At 46.2% G+C, this 20,085-nt stretch overlaps 1 protein-coding gene and 2 long non-coding RNA genes across 3 annotated transcripts; 1 reads left to right on the top strand and 2 right to left on the bottom strand.

Moving 5' to 3' along the window:
* LOC310668276 lies at positions 1-2,253 on the bottom strand. The gene is made up of 3 exons (XR_014506673.1): positions 1,712-2,253; positions 531-680; positions 1-110 (listed from the first exon to the last, which is right to left on the bottom strand). It is a non-coding gene; the product is annotated as an uncharacterized lncRNA (long non-coding RNA).
* A 4,230-nt stretch (positions 2,254-6,483) lies between these two features.
* Positions 6,484-19,555, top strand: LOC310668619 (vomeronasal type-2 receptor 26-like). Its single transcript, XM_083422031.1, has 6 exons — positions 6,484-8,719; positions 10,271-10,562; positions 10,858-11,667; positions 13,853-14,080; positions 17,413-17,539; positions 18,144-19,555. Exons 1-6 carry the CDS (start codon positions 8,493-8,495, stop codon positions 19,040-19,042), a joined length of 2,583 nt encoding a protein of 860 aa, XP_083278157.1. The 5' UTR covers positions 6,484-8,492; the 3' UTR covers positions 19,043-19,555.
* Positions 8,757-17,413, bottom strand: LOC310668643. The gene is made up of 5 exons (XR_014506746.1): positions 17,358-17,413; positions 13,760-13,984; positions 11,551-11,731; positions 10,015-10,137; positions 8,757-9,280 (listed from the first exon to the last, which is right to left on the bottom strand). It is a non-coding gene; the product is annotated as an uncharacterized lncRNA (long non-coding RNA).
* Positions 19,556-20,085: the final 530 nt, after the last annotated feature.

The raw sequence follows: 20,085 nt of genomic DNA, 5'->3' as shown, positions 1-20,085 counted from the left end.
GATGATGGTGCTGCTGGTGGTGATTTTTTAAAGATCCTCCGGACCCAGGAGAAGGCAGAACAGAGGCCGAGGCAAGTGGGGGTCTTCAGGGGCCTCTCTTCCTCGCAGTCCTGTGAGAAAAGTAAACAATTCACCTCCAGATTCTGGGGAAATGCCACAATCATTAATCAATCAATTGATTGATTGATTAATTAAACCCTGAAGATCTCAGGGCAGCTTACCGCATAAAAATACAAAATAAAAACTTCCCAAACCAAAAGCAACCCAAGAGAATTATCTCCACCCCCATCGTTCTGTCCGGACACTGAGATCCAGCGCCGAGGGCCTTTTGGCGGTTCCCCCATTGCAATAAGCAAATTTACAGAGAACCAGGCAGAGGGCCTTCTCGGTAGTGGCACCCACCCAGTGGAACGCCCTCCCGCCAGATGTCAAAGAAATGAACAACTCTCTGACTTTTAGAAGACATCTGAAGGCAGCCCTGTGCAGGGAAGCTTTTCATATGTCTTGAATGAGTGTATGTTTCGTCTGACCTCGATTACGCTTGCCTCCAGGTGTTCTCCAGGTGGGGGGCACGGCAAATCAAGGGCCTCCCCGTTCTCCTTGTCTTCCCCGTCCTCCTCTGGGGGGCTCGCTAGTTCTTCCTGTGGCTCTTCCTCCTTGAGAGCCACTCCAGAGGCTGACTGCCAGCAGAGACAGGACCCCAGAGGTGGTGGCAGTGGTGGTGGGGAGAAAGAGAGCAGCCCAAAATGAGACAGGAACCTGCATTGAGTCGCTAGCCAGGGAAGCCCTACAGCCCTGGCGCCATGGGGGGCTGGTCCATCAGGACAGGTGGGGCAGCAAGCATACCCTTAGCAGCCCCCTGCCTGCCTGCCCCCTTGCTCACGACCAGTCCAGAAGGTGGCCTGCCAGCCGGCCGGCTTCCTCCTCCTCCTCCTCCTCCTCCTCCCCAGCCTCAGGGTTGTCCAGCTCAGCAGGGCTTCCCTCCTGCTCTGTCTGCTACGTACCTCATTGAGCGAGTCCCAAAGGGAATCCAGGGAGGACACCGAGGACAGGGAGGAAAGGCTGCTAAATGGTGACAGATTTGGAACCTGCAAGGAAAAGATGAAAAAGGACGAGCAATTAAATAACGCAACCAAACATTAAAACTCAAGGCACCCATAACTGAAGCAACAGTTTCATTCTGCGGTTGATATGCCCCCCTCCCCTTCTGCCAATCACCGCTTAGGCCACGGCCACCTACCCAGTCGGGACTGAGGAGATCCAGCCGTTTCGGGGTCTCCTCGCCCTTGCCTTCGTCCTCCTTGATAGCCACTTTTTCAGCCACTTTTTCATATTCGGAGGCAGACTGCTGGCAGAGACAGGACCCCAGAGGTGGTCGTGGGGAAAAAGGAGAAAGAGAGCAGCCCAAAATGAGACAGGAACCCAGAAGGGAAACTCTCTTGCCTACATTGAGTTGCTAGCCAGGGAAGCCCTGCAGCCCTGGCGCCATGGGGGGCTGGTCCATCAGGACGAGTGGGGCAGCAAGCATACCCTTAGCAGCCCCCTGCCTGTCTGCCCCCTTGCTCACAACTGGTCCAGAAGGTGGCCTGGCCAGCCGACCAGCCTTCTTCTTCTTCCTCCTCCTCCTCCTCCTCCTCCTCCTCCTCCTCCTCCCCAGCCTCAGCGTTGCCCAGCTCAGCAGGGCTTCCCTCCTGCTCTGTCTGCTACTTACCTCATTGAGGGAGTCCCAAAGGGAATCCAGGGAAGACACACTAGAAAATGGGGACAGACTTGGAACCTGCAAGGAAAAGATGCAAAAAACGAGCAATTAAAAAACACAACCAAACATTAAAACTCAAGGCACCCATAACTGAAGCAACAGTTTCATTCTGCGCTTGATATGCCCCCCTCCCCTTCTGCCAATCACCGCTTAGGCCACGGCCACCTACCCAGTCGGGACTGAGGAGATCCAGACGTCTTGCGGTCCCCTCCTCGCCTTTGCCTTCGTCCTCCTTCATATCGAAAATGTCCTCCTCGATGGCTGACTGCTGGCAGAGACAGGACCCCAGAGGTGGTCGTGCGGAGAGAGGAGAAAGAGAGCAGCCCCAAATGAGACAGGAACCCAGAAGGCAAACTCTCCTGCCCACGTTGAGTCGCTAGCCAGGGAAGCCCTACAGCCCTGGCCCCATGGGGGGCTGGTCCATCAGGACGAGTGGGGCAGCAAGAGCAGCACATTCACTCTCAAGGCACCCATAACTGAAACAACACAACAGCCGCATAGCCAGCCGCTCGGGTGCCCGGTTCAACGTGGGGGTCCTGCGGGCGGGGGCTGCTGCCTGGAGCCTCTCCGCCGCCTCCCCCTCAGCTGTAGGGCGGCTGAGGGAGAGGCAGAGGGCAGACGCAAGCCCCACGCTGCCGTTTCAGGCAGCGCCCAGCCTGCAGGGGCCCAAGCCACCACGTCACTCCCAGGAGAGATGCCTGGATCAGGCACTCTGCACCCCCCCCCCCCAGTAAGTGCCAGCCCCCACAGTGTGGCTCCCAGTGCCAGCCGCGTTTTTTGACTCAACTAAAAGGTTTGGTGAGCCCAATTTTTATTTTAAACTCGGCTTTTTGTCCTTTTGCCACCCACCTCAGTGATGACACCTGGGGCGGCCCCCAACCCCACCCTCCTTTCTCTGCAGCTGCAACAGAATAAAAGGACTCAGACTCCCTTAGCAGTTTCCTGCTGGTCCCCTCACCATTTCTCCAAACATCAATCTTCTGACTTTTCAGACTTTTCGGTGTCTAATACAAGCTAAGGCACCCAAAGGCTGCTGCGCAAGGCAGGGCTTGGCCTCAACTGCCAAGTGAGGTTGGGATTCTGAGCCGATGTCACAGCCAGGTTCCGATCAGTCCATTTCCTCTAAGGGGGGGGGGGAACCTGTTTCCCCTGAGGGTGACGGCTGAACACACCACCCAAGAGAAAAAGGGAAAAATGCAGAGAAATCTTATAATTCTGTAGCAAGAAAGAAGAAGTGCCAGGAGTTTTCTTTTCCCTGCACTCCTCCATTGCAACACCTTTTCATCATCATCATCATCATCAAACTAGATTTAATGAACACTCATATCAGAGTGCTCTGTAAATTGATAGCCATAGTTTTTGTCATAGTACATTACCGTATTGGCCTGAATATAAGCCTCTCTTTCCCCCCAATTCCGACCGTGAAGGGTTAAAGTGCGGCTTAAATTCACGACCGTACAAAAGCTGGCTTTTACAATATCGCTGCCGGAACAGACATACGGTAAAATGGAACAGGTGTGAGTGCCTGCGGAATTTTAAGGGAGCGGCTTATATTTGGGTATTGTCTTCTTTGCTCCCCCTTGAATTTTAAAGGTGCGGCTTATATTCGGGCCAATACGGTAATGTACTAAATAAATATTTTTATAACTAAATTTACTCAATACTCCAAATTTCTTCTCCTTTATTTGATTTATATGCCACCCTTCCTCATGAAAGATCCCAGTTTAAAAACAATTAAAAACATCTCAGGGTTATTGGAAAAAGAAGAATGGTTGGTGTAAACCCAAAACCAAGTTAATAATTGCATTTCAATGGGTCTGCTTTAGGTTTCATTGCAATCAAGGTGATGAGATAATAATAATAATAATAATAATAATAATAATAATAATAATAATAATAATACTGGTTTTCCCGGCCACTCTGGGTGGCTCCCAACAGAATATTAAAAGCACTATTAAAATCACAGCCACAACATGCATTTAAAGCATTTTTGGAGCTCTAAATTGCAGATTAAACAACTGGCGGGTGGCCAACGCCATTTTGGCCTCTGTTGTCCAGGGCGCAGGAGCCGTGGGACGTCGGGGAAAGGGGGAAGCCGTTCTAGGTGCCTCCAAGGGAATGAGGAAAAGGACTTTGCGACTTCCTTGGTTATGCGGGTTTAGTAGTATAATAATTGGTTATTATTAGTTTATTAGCATGCCAGGAGGAAGGTTGCGCAGTGCAGCCTGGGAAGGGAAAGTGTTATGTACTGAAGTTCTCACCCTGGGCCAGCAGGGGGATACTGTAGATAGTTATACAAATGAAGGATCAAAAAGTGTCGTTCAGTGATTGGATAGTTTTGTATGCAAATGAAGGATCGAAAAGTGATGTTCAGTGATTGGATAGTTTTAGAAAATGGCAACAGTTGCATTGTTCTGGAGTTCTATATAAGCAGGCTGACTGAGCTCCTCAGCCTAGTTCTGTTCTGGCATCTGAATAAAGAAGAGCTGTTAAAGAATCGCTGTGTCGTCTGACATGTTCGCCCACAACTTAACACTGGCGACGAAGGTGGGATCGATGGACATCAGAGCACAGCCAGATGCAGCCACCCTCTGAGCAGAGCTGAATCACTGAGCTGAATCACTGAGCGAAATCACTGGACAGAACCAATTCAGAGCTGACTGTTCTGGCTAGAGCACGGTGTTCCATCCATCACCCTCCACACCGGCATCGGAATCATGGTTTCACTTGTTCCTCAACCGCCGTTTGCGCCAGCCTCTGAATCATGGGACTCCTACCTTGCTCGGTTCGACTGCTACCTCCAAGCCAACGAGCTGACAGAAGTATCAAAGGAGCGGAAGCGGGGCCTATTCCTCAGCCGTTGCCATCTTCCAGCGTTTGTGGAGGACCCGGCTCCAGCTTCATCGCTCCTCCTGATTGAGGATCTTCCGGCAGCGCCTGTATCGGCTGCCACTGTGGCCTCCGCATGTGCCCAGGATCGCACCATCAGCCGTGTGCTCAACTGGGTGTGGAGGGGGTGGCCACAAGGGCCTTTTGCATCGGAGTTCCAACCGTTCGCAACCAAACAACATGAACTCTCGGCTCATCGCGGCTGTCTGCTGTGGGGAGACCGCGTCGTGATTCCCCAAAGACTCCGTCAACGCGTCCTGGAGGCTCTGCACGTTGGCCACCTGGGAATCGTCAAAATGAAGGCGTTGGCTCGGTGTTACGTCTGGTGGCCTAACATGGACGATGCCATCACTGCCTGGGTGTCCGCCTGTCAAGCGTGCCAAGAATCGAGGCCTGCACCACCGGCAGCTAAGGGACACACCTGGGAGACGCCAAAGAGACCCTGGTCGAGGGTGCACATCGATCTGGCTGGCCCCTTTCACGGCCGGACCTTTATGGTAGTGGTGAATGCCTATTCCAAATGGCTGGAGGTGGCCTTGATGCCCTCCACCACTACCGAGGCCGTCATCTGGGTGCTGCGAGGCCTGTTTGCGACGCATGGGTGTCCTGATGTCCTTGTCTCCGACAACGGACCGCAGTTCACGTCGGGCACTTTTGAGCGGTATCTTTTGGGACTGGGCATCTGCCATGCCCTAACGGCACCATTTCATCCATCCAGCAACTGGCAAGCAGAGAGAATGGTGTGCTCGGCAAAAGAGGCACTGGCGCGCCTGGACTGGGGAGACTGGAACGAGCGGGTCACTGAATACTTGTTCGTGCAACACATCACCCCTCATGCGACCACAGGGCGGAGTCCTGCTGAACTGCTTATGGGCCGCCGACTCAGGTCACCGCTCGACCGGCTGCACCCGGACTTTGCCGTGGCCGAACCCCCAGGCTGTGCCAACGCGCCACAGTCATTTGTTCCAGGAAACCAGGTCTTTGCCCAGAACTATGTGGGGGACATTCCTTGGGTGCCAGCCACAGTAGTGGGAGTCACTGGACCTCGCTCGTACCAGGTGGCACTCGAAGACGGACGCTTGTGGCGCCGGCACATAGACCAGCTTAGGCGCAGGGTTGGGGACTTGGACACTACCGTGGTGCCCCCAACTGCGCTCGTGGCTCCAGAAGAGACACTTACAGATGGCGAGGCTCCACCTACACCTCCCTCGCAAACTGCCAGCGTGGAGCCGAACCAAGCTGCTTCAGAGGGTCTGCCAGACTTACCACAGATTCAGACCACTCCACTTGCAGAGGCTCCACCCACAGCAGCGGATCCTGGGAATTTGGTTTCAACGCCACCTAGGGTCGCACCACAGCCTCAGCAAGAATTGGGTGGCCCCCCGGCGGTCTGGCAGAGTTTCCAAGCACCCAACTTATTTAAAGGACTATGTTGTTGGATATGTATCACTGTTGGTCTAAGTATGGGAAATGTAACCGATATGCTTTTGTGCCTAATTGAACCATTACGTGTAGTGCTGTATATAAGGAAACCATTACGATTGTAACTAACGCCTTAGCTCGGTGGGGAGGGGTATTATGTACTGATGTTCTCACCCTGGGCCAGCAGGGGGATACTGTAGATAGTTTTCACTCAGGTCCACGTCAGTTATTTTAGGCGGGAAACCCTGGGTTGTTGTTGCTACAATCTTGACAGCCGGCTCCTATAAAAGGAGGCCGGCTGAGCTGTTTGCTGTTCAGTCTGTCCACCTTACAATAAAGAGCTGCTCTGGAGAAATCGCTGTGTCGTCTGATATATTCGCCCACAACCTAACAGGAAGTGAAAATAATTGACAGAACAGCCACTGATAAAGCATTTAGATTCATTAGCTAAGATTGCATCCTACTTAGACTTTCATCTCTCCAGATTAGTAGAAAGCTTACTAAACACTTATTCTTATAGCCATTCAACCTGTAGCAATACAATGAAGGCTCCTATATAAATTTAATAATTAAAGGTCCCAAGAAAGCTGACTGGGTTATTTATGTATGCAACCACAGCAGCTAGAACTTTATATGCACAGAATTGGAAAGAGGGAGGATTGGCTTATGAAACTGGGGGAATATGCTGAAATGGTGAAATTACCTGCTAAACTAAGAGGACATGAGGATGAATCTTTTCAGGAAGAATGGAGACCATTGATATCTTATTTGTCAAACTATCATCCATACATGAAGTCAAAGGCAGGATTTGAAATATAAGCAGCGGATGACTGAAATACGACATTGGGGCTTTGATAATAAAAACATGTTTTTTAAAACATCTGATAAAAAGAAGTAATAAAAACAAACATAGAGAAGGGAGGGTGGGGAGTCAAGAAGAAATTGTGTGGGGTTTTTGTTTGTTTGTTTAAACTTTATACAAAGACAAGTGATTGGAATATCTGTGGAGACTTAATAATTTTTTAAGTTTTTTAAAAAATGTAATAAAGAAAGCATCCACCCAGATTCTTAGGAAGTTGAGGTAATTTGATTCTGTTTATTATTATTTTAACTTTTGGAATGTTCTAAAGTAAGACTGTAAACTTTGTTATGATCATCCTGACTTATCTTGACGTAAAGCGCTCTAGTGGTGATTGGCCAAAATAGTGCATGGATTTTATGAAAGATTGAATAATTAAGTAAGAAAGTAAATAAATATTAATAAATAAATTCATAAAGAATAATAAAGCTGCTAGAATGCTAGCCTGGCTTCTGCACAGACAATTTGTTTATGAGTAGAGATGTTTCTGCTCAAAGACGAGGAGCAAGTTGGCTCCATGTGCAACAGAAGCTCTCCTTCCGCAGAACATGTCGAAGGGGAAGGGAGAGTCGAAAGTTCAGAGCAACCTTTCTCCCCTCCACCAACCCCAGAGAGCTCCCCTCTGTTGGAGAAGCCTTTCAAAGAGGGGGTGGAAATTCTCTTGAAGTTGCTTCAAAACCACCAACACGCTACTTCCCTTCAGGGGGAGAACCAGAAGGGATTGGCAGGAATCAAATCCACCCAAAGTGGCCAACTAGAAGAAGAAGAAGAGTTTGGATTTCATATCCCGCTTTATCACTACTCTAAGGAGTCTCAAAGTGGCCAACAATCTCCTTTTCCTTCCTTCCCCACCACAAACACTCTGTGAGGTGAGTGAGACTTAGAGACTTCCGAGAAGTGTGACTAGCCCAAGGTCACCAGCAGCTGCAGGTGGAGGAGCGGGGAAGCGAACCCGGTTCCCCAGATTACGAGTCCACCGCTCTTAACCACTACACCACACTGGCTCTCTAAAGCGTCACTAACAGATAGCCATCCAACCTCTGCTTTAAAACCTCCAAGGAAGGAGAGTCCATGGTCGGATCCAGCTCCTTCTTTGGTGCTTGTGAGCAAAGTTCAGGCCAAACTTCCAATTCCCCAAAACACTGTGATGACTTTTCATCATCATGTTTTTCTCCAGCTCTGCACCTGCTGCCTGAAGTTTTTGTGATGAAACTTATTCCACCTGGAATAAACAAAATTATAGTCATCTCATCTTCAAAAAGTTCAGGAGATATTTCTGGAGATTGCATGAACCTCAGAAAGCAACATGACAATATTAATTGCGCTGTGTCTGGGAAAGAAAAAGTTGATGCAGAGAATATTTCCTGAGTTGGAGACAGACTGAGTCAAGCTGTAGAGCTGGCGAAAGAGGGGTGTGCCTGCCTTGTGCTTCCTAGCCCTGAAGGTAGAGTTGAAAACCACCCAGATTGGCAAAGCCCATTCAGGTTGGTCTTGCAAGAGTCTTGGGGTTCTTCTGCTTTAGCTCCTTGGCAGGTAAGAGGAGGAGGAGGAGGCAGAGCCAGAATGAGAACCCTGCTCCGTCTGTTGCAGCTCCTGCTGCTCATGATGCCCTTTGGAGTCTGCGGGAAGCACAAGGCGAAATGCCCCTTGAATCTGGTCAGGGATGAAACGGATGCTCGCAATTACTACCGGCCTGGACACTTTCTCATCAGTGGGATCATATCTCCAAAACGCTTTTATAGGCAATCTCCATATGTCTTTTCTCAGACACCCTTCACCAGGAATGAAAAGTATGTACTTCACAGTTTCATGGTCCTCCAGTCCTTCTAGGGGTTCCTATTTATCAAGGAAAGAGCCCCTTTCTCACGGCTGGGGAGCCAAGGGCTGATGTTGCAGGACTACCCTGCCCTGACTATTGGGCTTGCTGGCTGGGGGTGATGGGAGCTGGGGGGGGTCTAGTAAAAGATTCCACACAAACCTCTCCTATTTCCATGTTCTCTGGGTCTTCCTTAGGAAAACACTTTCCTACCTTTGATTCTGTGTTGCTTTTAGAAGAATGCAAGAATGTTAGTGAATCTGGTCAGGGTTCAAAAGGATGCACTGAATTTTCCCACCTGCAGAATGCCATGAAACTCAGGCAATTTCCAAGGCTCAAAGGTTTCATTCAATATTATTCCATTTGGACAATTCAGAAACTGTCATTAAGGAATGTTACAGTTTTACAAATGGAATAATTTTAAGATCCTCTAGGTGACTTTTGGTGGCTGAAGAGCAGGAAAGATGTGCTTTAATTGAAATGATGAAAAAAATAATATGAATAAGGAGACTTCCTTGTTCGTGGAGTCAGGTCTCTAAAATGTGAAAAGGAATTATTTCTTTTTTCACATACACAACTGGCCTCATTTCTAAATAGTGAGATGTTTGACATTTCTTCACTTGGAATCCATAGGTACCTGTTTCCTATCCCAGAGGGAGGCATGAAACTCAAGCAATTTATAGGATGCCAAAATTATTTTATGCTTATTCTATTTGGATCATTTGTGAACAGTTCTCTTGACACAATACCACAGGAGACCTACCGCCCACCATGGGCTACATTAAAGGTTTCTTCCGCCAATCTCAGCACTTTTTCCTTTCTTTCACTGTTTTAAAAAAAATAGAAGCGTTTTAAGAAACTCTTGAAAATGGGTGGATTTATATGGGTGAAAGCAGGAACGATATGCTTCAAATAAAATGGTTATATACAATAACCAGGGGGTGTCCTCACTGGTGAAGTCACTGATCCAAACATGGGCATAATTATAATTTTACCACACACTCAAACCTGAAAGCCACCAGGCCTCATTTGTATCTAAAAGGGAACTGAGGTATTTGGTGCTTTTCCTCCTTCAATAAAATTGTCTCTTATCTAGCTATACTCTAGACCCTTGGAAGAAGTCAAAGACCAATGCAGCAAAAGCAGCCTATGAAGCAGCTTCCCAGTATATCACACATTTTGAGGGGCGCCTTCATTTCTTACTCATAGAATCACAGTAGAAAAGAATCATAGAGTTGTAGAGATGGAAGGGACCCGGAGGAATCTCACCTGAAGCATCCATGACACATGGTCACCTTCAGAGGGAGTCTGTTCCACTGCTGAACAGCTTTGTGTGCTGTTTGCATCAAAGCTCCGGTCATGGAGCAGAGATCTCCAAATTTTTGTTCTATGCTAGACAGGAAAAGGTTTGATATTAATGTAAAAGGATAAATAAATACTAATCTTTGTGAATCATATAATATTCCCTCCCTCCCAATCATATATATATCAGTTTCACTCTTTTTAAAGGGTTCATTTATTGCAGGGAGGCACCTAGGTTCCACTGGCACGTGTTGTCTTTCCTGTTCACCATTCAAGAGATCAACCAGGATCTCAGGCTCTTACCCAACATTACTCTTGGCTACAACATCTATGAGAACTATTTAGATGCAAAGATGACTTCGGACGCCATGCTCGAGCTGCGTGCAGGCAGTGGATGCAATATTCCCAATTATCACTGTGGAGAACAGAATCACCTGCTGGCTGTTCTTGAAGGAGGCAATACTGTCATCTCAAGAGTGATTTCAGCCTTGTCAGGCATCTACAAAATCCCACAGGTAAGTAGTGGGAGAGCATGGAAGCACAGAGAATTTCAACTGCATAAAATTCTACTTTCTTTCTGGAGAGGTCAAGTGGGGATATTTTCAAAAATGGGAAAAATCTAAGCTATGGTCCAACATCCCTTTTTCAAAACTGAGCCTTCACTAACTTGACACCTCCAGATGTTTCCAACTAAAACTCCCATCAGCCTCAGCCAGCAGAGATTTAGATAGATATCAGTCATTTCAAATAATTAAATATCTGTTATGCTGAAATAAAATAAAATTGCTGAATTTTTGCTTTCCTTGCTAGATCAGTTATGGCTTCACTGCCCAGGTTCTTGAAGGTACCACCCTGTTCCCTTTTGTCTACCGGATGACTCCCAAAGAGGAAAGTCAGTACCAGGGGATTATTGAATTGCTCCTGCATTTTGGATGGACGTGGATTGGCCTCTGCACTCCAGACAATGACAGTGGAGAAAGATTTGTGAGCGCTGTGAAACCTCTGATGCTCAGCAAAGGGATCTGCATTGCTTTATCAAAAAAAGTACCAGAAAAAGATCTATATCAATTTATCAGGCCTGGGGAACCTTTTTCCCTATGGAGACAAGTTGGGGTATTTGTTTCCTATATAATCAATGCACTGGATATCGCACCACTCATGGTAATACACAAACTATATGTGAAGGAAATAGGGGCGAAAGTTTGGATCACAACAGCTTCGCTAGAAATCAGAATTGGCTTTTACTTCCCTCCAAATATATTCCAGCACCTCCATGGTTCTCTGTCCTTTGCAATTGAGACTGGAATAAGGAGCAGCAAAGGTGACAAATATAAATGGCAGACCAATCTTGTGGATTATTTCAATCAAGCATTTCAGTGTTCATATTCAAAGCATCTGTTGTCCGTGAAAGGCAGGATAAGATGCAGAGAGGAGGAGAAACTGGAGCCATTGCCCCAAGAGGAGCGTGAGAGAGCCCTGTTTCTAGAGAGCTATAGCATTTACATCCATGTTCAAGCTGTGGCTCAGGCCTTGCATGCTTCGCTTTCCTCTAGATCCCAGAGGAGGCTGATGGTGGAGGAAGGAGAGCAATGGGGACCCCAAAGGCTACAGCCGTGGCAGGTATTTCCTTCCCCTTTTTGCAACCTGCAGTCCACACAGATGCTGATCTTGACTGGGGATAGACCTGTAAAATATCATAGTTACTATTAGTAATAGTAGCATACCGACCAACATGTCTCCGATGAAAATAGGGATGTCCCATCCCATAATGATCATTTTACTATTTATACCCAGGGCTTTCTTCAGGGGGAACTCACTGGAACTCAGTTCCAGCACCTCTCAGCTGGGTGCCATTTTGACCTTTGGAGGGTCTGTAGTAATAATATTAGTATTATTCTGTTTATATATCAACTTTCATCTGCAGATCACAGGGTGGTTTGCAGAATTAAAATACAAAATGAGAATAGAAAAAGCAAACGAAAGAAACAAAACAAGCAAAGCAAAAGCACATTAAAATGCCCAGAGATGGTTTTATCCACCCAAATCCTGGTTAGCTTTCTCGCCTGGCACCTAAAGATTTGTCACAAAGGTGTCCGGGGAACCTCCCTGGGAGAGCATCCCCCAAGCGAGGAGCCACCACAGAAAAGTCCTGTTGTCGTGCTCCCACCCTCCAGATATCTCTATTTTATATATATATATATATATATATATATATATATATATATATATATAATTTAAGTTTTTTTTCATTTCTTTCCAAGCTCCTGTATAGTTATTCTTTAAAATATTTATGTTCGTAGCTGTTATCCATACTCCTAAATATTAAACGTTCTTCTCAATCATCAGTTCTGTCACATTTTCCACCAATACTTTTGTTCTACCTTTATTTAGTTTAAAGCCTGCTACTTCTCCAAACTTGAGAATCTGTTCAAGACCCTTGGTTCACTAGCCATGGGGTCTTCTACAGTTACCACATGGTCATCTGCAAATGCCTTGAGTTTTTATGTTTTGTAACCTACTGTTGGGACGCGGGTGGTGATGTGGGTTAAACGACAGAGCCTAGGACTTGCCGATCAGAAGGTCGACGGTCCAAATCCCCGCAATGACGGGGTGAGCTCCCGTTGCTCGGTCCCTGCTCCTGCCAACCTAGCAGTTCGAAAGCACGTCAAAGTACAAGTAGATAAATAGGTACCCCTCTGGCGGGAAGGTAAACGGCATTTCTGTGCGCTGCTCTGGTTCGCCAGAAGCGGCTTAGTCATGCTGGCCACATGACCCGGAAGCTGTACGCCGGCTCCCTCGGCCAATAAAGCGAGATGAGCGCCACAACCCCAGAGTTGGCCGCGACTGGACCTAATGGTCAGGGGTCCCTTTACCTTTACCTTTAACCTACTGTTATCCCTTTTATTTCTTCATCTGATCTTATACTTCTGGCCAGGGTGTCTAAAACTAAAATAATAATGGTGACTGGGGATATCCCTGTCTTGTCCCTTTCATTATTTTGATTTTTTCTGTTATTACATTACTTACTATCATCATAGCCTGTTAGTCAGAATAAATTGAGTCAATTCCTCTAAGTACAGTGGTACCTCGGGTTACAGATGCTTCAGGTTACAGACTCTGGCAACCCAGAAATAGTACCTCGGGTTAAGAACTTTGCTTCAGGATGAGAACAGAAATCGTGCGGCAGCAGCGGAAGGCCCCATTAGCTAAAGTGGTACCTCAGGTTAAGAACAGTGTCAGGTTAAGAACGGACCTCCAGAACAAATTAAGTTCTTAACCTGAGGTACCACTGTAATGACCCTCTGAAATTCATCATCTCTATAGTCTTCTTCGTAGAAGTCCATGAAACATGGTCAAAGGCCTTCTCTGCGTCTATAAAAATTAACACTGCTTGTTTATCATTTCTAACCTCCAGATATTCTATTATATCAATTATATGCCTTATATTATCCTTCATCTGGCGGCCTGGTAAAAAACCAGCCTGGTCCTGATGAATTACCGGTAAATCCATTAATAGCACTTTCACGTTGTTTACCAATAGGTCTGCAAACAGCTTGTAGTCATTATTTAATAGAGAAATCAGCCTATAATTTTTGACTGATAATAGATCTGTATCTTTTTTCAGAATCAGCGTAATGTAAGTATCTTAAATCTTTTAGTGGTTGTGCCAAATAATCTTGTAATTTCTTATAGTACTTTGCTGATAACCCACCTGGCCATAGGTGTTTTCCCCATTTTGGCTTGATTAATTGCCTTTTGTAGCTTCCCAGTTTCTCAGTGCTGGTGTTTTCCCCTGTCATTCCAGCTTCACCCTTTCTTGAGAGAAATCCGGTGTCTGAATACTTCCAGAGGCAGGCTGTGCTTGAATGAGAACTGGGAGCTACCAGCGGACTTCAATATTATGAACTGGGTGATGTCTCCCAATAAGTCTCGTGACCTTGTGAAAATTGGAAATATAAGGAGAGAGACGTCTCCTGGCATAAAGTTCACCATTAACCCAGAAGCCATTGAGTGGAACAAGAAATTCAACAAGGCAGGGGGAATAATTGGGGGAGGGGGGCTAGGAGATCCTGATTGTGCTGTTCCTTGAATAACCACTGCAAAATGACCATGTCAGGTTGACTGTCCAGTAACAGCTGGAACCAGCACGCCTTCTTTCTACAGCAGCTGAGATAGGAGGGGAATTTGGGATGCTCAAATAAAGGATATTGACCTTTCATACATGCAGAAGGATGAAAAGTAATTTATTTTACAAATGATAATTACTGATTTATTGTATTTTTTTTTTTAATTTGTGAGTAAGCTCACTTGTATTAAGTTTGTCTTAATTTGTGGTTGATGTGCTGAAATTTGGAAAATCAATTAAAGCGATTTGGCAAAAACACCCCAAAAAACCCAATCTCCTTTCAGTTGGGCACTGAACAGCAAAGCGCTTTCTCTCCCTCTCTCTCTGACACACAAACACAAACACGTGAATGAACTGTGTGAGAGATTATTCGAATCCTGAAATTTGGGGGAATCACATGTCAGACCCATTGTCATTTGATTTGAAGTTTTTTTAAGAAGGGAAACAGGTAAATGGAGAAGAGGAAACAGAGTTCTGTGACTCATACCTCAGCTGTACTGAACTAAATTTAAAGCACAAGATATTCTGGTCACCCCAATGGTCGGGGGGGGGGGGCGTTGAAATGACTCTGATGAGGGTCAAAGGCTGCATTCCAGAGATCATGTTCTGCAGCTAAAGACAACTGACCGCATGAAGGGAATGGGGAGGTGGCAGGCTACTGAGGTTCTTGGCTGCTGGAAACGGCAACTGGGATCTCTCAGGATTCCCTGCCAGACAGACCCCTCCCCAACCTCTATGTGATTGATGTAGAGCTGTGATGATTTCCTGAATGATTCATTGGGGGACACAACTGCAAATCTTTGGGTAGATCAGGGTTTCCCAAACTTGGGTCCCCAGCTGTCTTTGGACTACAGCTCCCATCATCCTGAGCTGGCAAGACCGGTTGTCAGGGATCACCACCATGCTATAGAGATTGCGTTGAGTGAATTGTTGTTGTTTAGTCGTTCAGTCGTGTCCGACTCTTCGTGACCCCATGGACCAGAGCACGCCAGGCACTCCTGTCTTCCACTGCCACCCGCAGTTTGGTCAGATTCATGTTTGTAGCTTCGAGAACACTGTCTAACCATCTCGTCCTCTGTCGTCTCCTTCTCCTTGTGCTCTCCATCTTTCCCAACATCAGGGTCTTTTCCCGTGAGTCTTCTCATGAGGTGGCCAAAGTATTGGAGCCTCAGCTTCATGATCTGTCCTTCCAGTGAGCACTCAGGGCTGATTTCCTTAAGAATGGATGCATTTGATCTTCTTGCAGTCCATGGGACTCTCAAGAGTCTCCTCCAGCACCATAATTCAAAAGCGTCAATTCTTCGGCGATCAGCCTTCTTTATCGTCCAGCTCTCACTTCCATACATCACTACTGGGAAAACCAGAGCTTTTACTATACGGACCTTTGTTGGCAAGGTGATGTCTCTACTTTTTAAAATGCTGTCTAGGTTTGTCATTGCTTTCCTCCCAAGAAGCAGGCGTCTCTTAATTTCGTGGCTGCTGTCACCATCTGCAGTGATCATGGAGCCCAAGAAAGTAAAATCTCTCACTGCCTCCATTTCCTCCCCTTCTATTTGCCAGGAGGTGATGGGACCAGTGGCCATGATCTTCGTTTTTTTGATGTTGAGCTTCAGACCATATTTTGCGCTCTCCTCTTTCACCCTCAATAAAAGGTTTTTTAATTCCTCCTCACTTTCTGCCATCAAGGTTGTGTCATCTGCATATCTGAGGTTGTTGATATTTCTTCCAGCAATCTTAATTCCGGCTAGGGATTCATCCAGCCCAGCCTTTCGCATGATGAATTCTGCATATAAGTTAAATAAACAGGGAGACAAAATACAGCCTTGTCGTACTCCTTTCCCAATTTTGAACCAATCAGTTGTTCCATATCCAGTTCTAACTGTAGCTTCTTGTCCCACATAGAGATTTCTCAGGAGACAGATGAGGTGATCAGGCACTCCCATTTCTTTAAGAACTTGCCATAGTTTGCTGTGGTCGACACAGTCAAAGGCTTTTGCATAGTCAATGAAGCAGAAGTAGATGTCTTTCTGGAACTCTCTAGCTTTCTCCATAATCCAGCGCATGTTTGCAATTTGGTCTCTGGTTCCTCTGCCTCTTTTAAATCCAACTTGCACTTCTGGGAGTTCTCGGTCCACATACTGCTTGAGCCTTCCTTGTAGAATTTTAAGCATAACCTTGCTAGCGTGTGAAATGAGTGCAATTGTGCGGTAGTTGGAGCATTCTTTGGCACTGCCCTTCTTTGGGATTGGGATGTAGACTGACCTTCTCCAATCCTCTGGCCACTGCTGAGTTTTCCAAACTTGCTGGCATATTGAGTGTAGCACCTTAACAGCATCATCTTTTAAAATTTTAAATAGTTCAGCTGGAATACCATCACTTCCACTGGCCTTGTTATTTGTAATGCTTTCTAAGGCCCATTTGACTTCACTCTCCAAGATGTCTGGCTCAAGGTCAGCAACCACACTACCTGGGGTGTACGAGGCATCCATATCTTTCTGGTATAGTTCCTCTGTGTATTCTTGCCACCTCTTCTTGATGTCTTCTGCTTCTGTTAGGTCCTTACCACTTTTGTCCTTTATTATGGTAATCTTTGAACGAAATGTTCCTTTCATCTCTCCAGTTTTCTTGAACAGAGCTCTGGTTCTTCCCATTCTGTTGTTTTCCTCTATTTCTTTGCATTGCTCATTTAAGAAGGCCTTCTTGTCTCTCCTTGCTATTTTTGGAATTCTGCATTCAATTTCCTGTATCTTTCTCTATCTCCCTCGCATTTTGCTTGCCTTCTCTCCCCCGCTATTTGTAAGGCCTCATTGGACAGCCACTTTGCTTTCTTGCATTTCCTTTTCATTGGGATGGTTTTCGTTGCTGCCTCCTGTATAATGTTTCGAGCCTCCATCCATAGTTCTTCAGGCACTCTGTCCAGCAAATCTAAATCCTTAAACCTGTTCCTCACTTCCACTGTGTATTCATAAGGGATTTGGTTTAGATTGTATCTTACCGGCCCAGTGGTTTTTCCTACTTTCTTCAGTTTAAGCTTGAATTTTGCTATAAGAAGCTGATGATCTGAGCCAGTCAGCTCCAGGTCTTGTTTTTGCTGACTGTATAGAGATTCTCCATCTTTGGCTGCAGAGAATATAATCAATCTGATTTCATTGTCCCCTGATTCGATGTTGAGTGAATTACATACCCACAAATACTCCTAACTGTTCCTCTTTGTTGCACCTTCTTGTCTTTCTGGTTAGACTGTACCTCGTTCCAGGTGTACAGAAAGATGTCGACCTGGATATGCCAAAGTGGTTCTAGAAGGAAAGCCCATTTGCTGCTACGCTTGTTCTCGGTGTGCGGAAGGGACCTTCTCCGCCCAGGAAGGTGGGTGACTCCAAGGGGGAAGGTATTTCTGGAGAGAGTAAACACAGGGCAGAAATCCAGTCTCACACACTTTCTGTGAGAATTCTGCAGACATTGTGGAATATGGCTCCTTCCTCGACTTCCTTAGTATTAATCACCTTTATTACATCCGGGAAGTGAGATGAAATGAATAACCATAAGGAAGAAATACTGGGCTGCAAACTGGGCAGCTGTGAGAGGAATGCCCGCAAAGCATTCCTTTTTTATTTTTTATACCAAGCCACACAAAAAGGAAATAATGTTGACACTTATCAAAAATAATGGATAGACGATGAAAAGCAGCAAATTACTAACAGCAAAAGCACAATAAAAATAAATACTTCATGTGAAAATTATTACAATATAATCTATGGACCGTTCTGATCTCACTGCTATGAACATTGCATGGAAGCAATGTCTGCATTTTAAAGGTTCAGACAAAGAGGAATAGGCAGGATCCAAACAATGCAGTTAACGGAAGTGGAGTGGTCACTGCCTCTCAGTTTATCCTAGATCACAATGTTAATAGATCACAGATCATTAGGGATGTAAGTGATGTTGCAGCCACTCTTATTCTCTTCCCCAGATGCAGAACATTGCACCAAATGCCCAGAAGATCACCATTCAAACAAGGACAGAGATCAATGTGTCCCCAAGATTACCACCTTCCTGACTTATGGAGAATATTTGGGAATGGTTTTAGCTTCCATTGCCCTCTTCTTGTCCTTAACAGCAGGCATCGTGTTGGGAATCTTCATTAAATACAAGGAAACTCCCATAGTCAAAGCCAACAACCGGGACCTCTCCTACATCCTGCTCGTCTCCCTCCTGCTTTCCTTTCTGTCCTCCTTCCTCTTCATTGGGCGCCCAAGGAAAGAGACCTGCCTTCTCCGACAAACGGCCTTCAGCATCATCTTCTCAGTTGCTGTTTCTTCTGTCTTGGCAAAGACCATCACGGTGGTGCTGGCCTTCCTGGCCACAAAGCCCGGGAACAGGGTGAGGAGATGGCTGGGCAAGAGTCTGGCCAACTCCATTGTCATCTCCTGTTCTGGGGGGCAAGTTCTCATCTGCACCATCTGGCTGGGCTCTTCTCCCCCATTCCCAGAGGCCGACACGCACTCCCAGGTGGAAGAGATCATCCTGCAATGCAACGAAGGGTCTGTGGCCATGTTTTACGTTGCCCTCGGCTACCTGGGCTTCTTGGCTGCCACCTGCTTCACGGTGGCTTTCCTAGCCAGGAAGCTGCCCGGCTCCTTCAACGAAGCCAAGCTGATCACCTTCAGCATGCTGGTCTTCTGCAGTGTTTGGGTGTCTTTTGTGCCCACCTACCTGAGCACCAAGGGCAAGTACATGGTGGCCGTGCAGATCTTCTCTATGTTGGCCTCCAGCGCTGGGCTCCTGGGCTGCATCTTCCTTCCCAAGTGCTACATTATTGTGCTGAGGCCTGATCTGAACACAAAGGAGCACCTGACAACCAGAAATTAAGGGAACATCTGATTTTTAAAATATTCCATGTTCCTGATGTCCAGAAGTGCATAAAGGAAACACAGCTACTCATCTATGTTGCTCCTTCTCCACCTCTGAAAGAGATTGTGTTCATTCTTAGCCCTGGTTTTGTGTTGACATGAACAGTAAGATGGGAGGAAATGTTTTGCTACCTTGGTTGTCCAAGGACTACAATGAGTCCTGGTCTACTGCCCTTAGTTTGTAAACTATTATCTTTTAATAATTTTGTGTTTTGGGAACTTATATTTATCTCACAACCAGATAGGCTGGAGGGAGAGATTAGTTAGGTTTTTGAGTCTGTTTCCTTTGTCATGACTACCTATTAACCATATCAATTCTAATATTCAGCAATACTGTTTGGTTATGCCAGTTGTATGTATTCAATTTTCTATGCTCCATTTCCCACATTTATGCGCTATCATTCATAAGCTCACTTCACATCATTTCGTTCTCCTATGCTTTGTATATCAATAAACTGAGAAATTCATTTAAGACATCTTCCGTAGTCTGTTGGTTTAATTTCTGTATTGTGTAAGCTCTGCTCCCTGTTCCAAAGAGTAGCAACTGACCTTAGCCAAGCCATGACTGGTATCCAATGAATTTTATTGCATTGGCCAGGGTTAGGGGCGGGCGAGGCAAGCGGGAAGAGAGGGGAGTGGGAACTCCGGCGCTCACGGGAGTGGCAGGCTGCCTACGCCAATCTGGGCGAGTCATTGTGAAAGGAGGCGGGGAGAGTAGAGCTGGGGAAGGCAATGGGTCGCAAAAGGCAGCAGTGGAAACATGGAGAGGTGGGGCGTGGTCACGCCCACTAGGCAGGGCAAGGCAAAGCTAGGAGGAGCCTCTGGCTTGACTTATTTCATTATTACTAATATTAATTAGTAATGAAATATTAATTTGGGGGAATGTATATTGTATTGTATTGTATTGTATTGTATTGTATTGTATTGTATTGTATTGTATTGTATTGTATTGTATTTATTATATTATACAGTGGTGCCCCACAAGACGAATGCCTCGCAAGA

Source organism: Podarcis tiliguerta (genome assembly GCF_965153285.1).
Source record: "Podarcis tiliguerta genome assembly, chromosome: 18".
Taxonomy (NCBI): Eukaryota; Metazoa; Chordata; class Lepidosauria; order Squamata; family Lacertidae; genus Podarcis; species Podarcis tiliguerta.
The sequence above is the reverse complement of the archived record's forward strand: the minus strand, read 5'-3'. Positions and strand labels throughout refer to the sequence as shown.

What these genes read in the sequence shown, in the direction of transcription:
- LOC310668619 (XM_083422031.1), top strand. Translation starts at nt 8,493, where the DNA reads ATGAGAACCCTGCTCCGTCTGTTGCAGCTCCTGCTGCTCATGATGCCC. An exon ending in AAAGGCTACAGCCGTGGCAG is followed by an intron (nt 11,668 to 13,852) that starts GTATTTCCTTCC and finishes CTGTCATTCCAG; the next exon opens with CTTCACCCTTTCTTGAGAGA. An exon ending in GACCTTCTCCGCCCAGGAAG is followed by an intron (nt 17,540 to 18,143) that starts GTGGGTGACTCC and finishes TCTCTTCCCCAG; the next exon opens with ATGCAGAACATTGCACCAAA.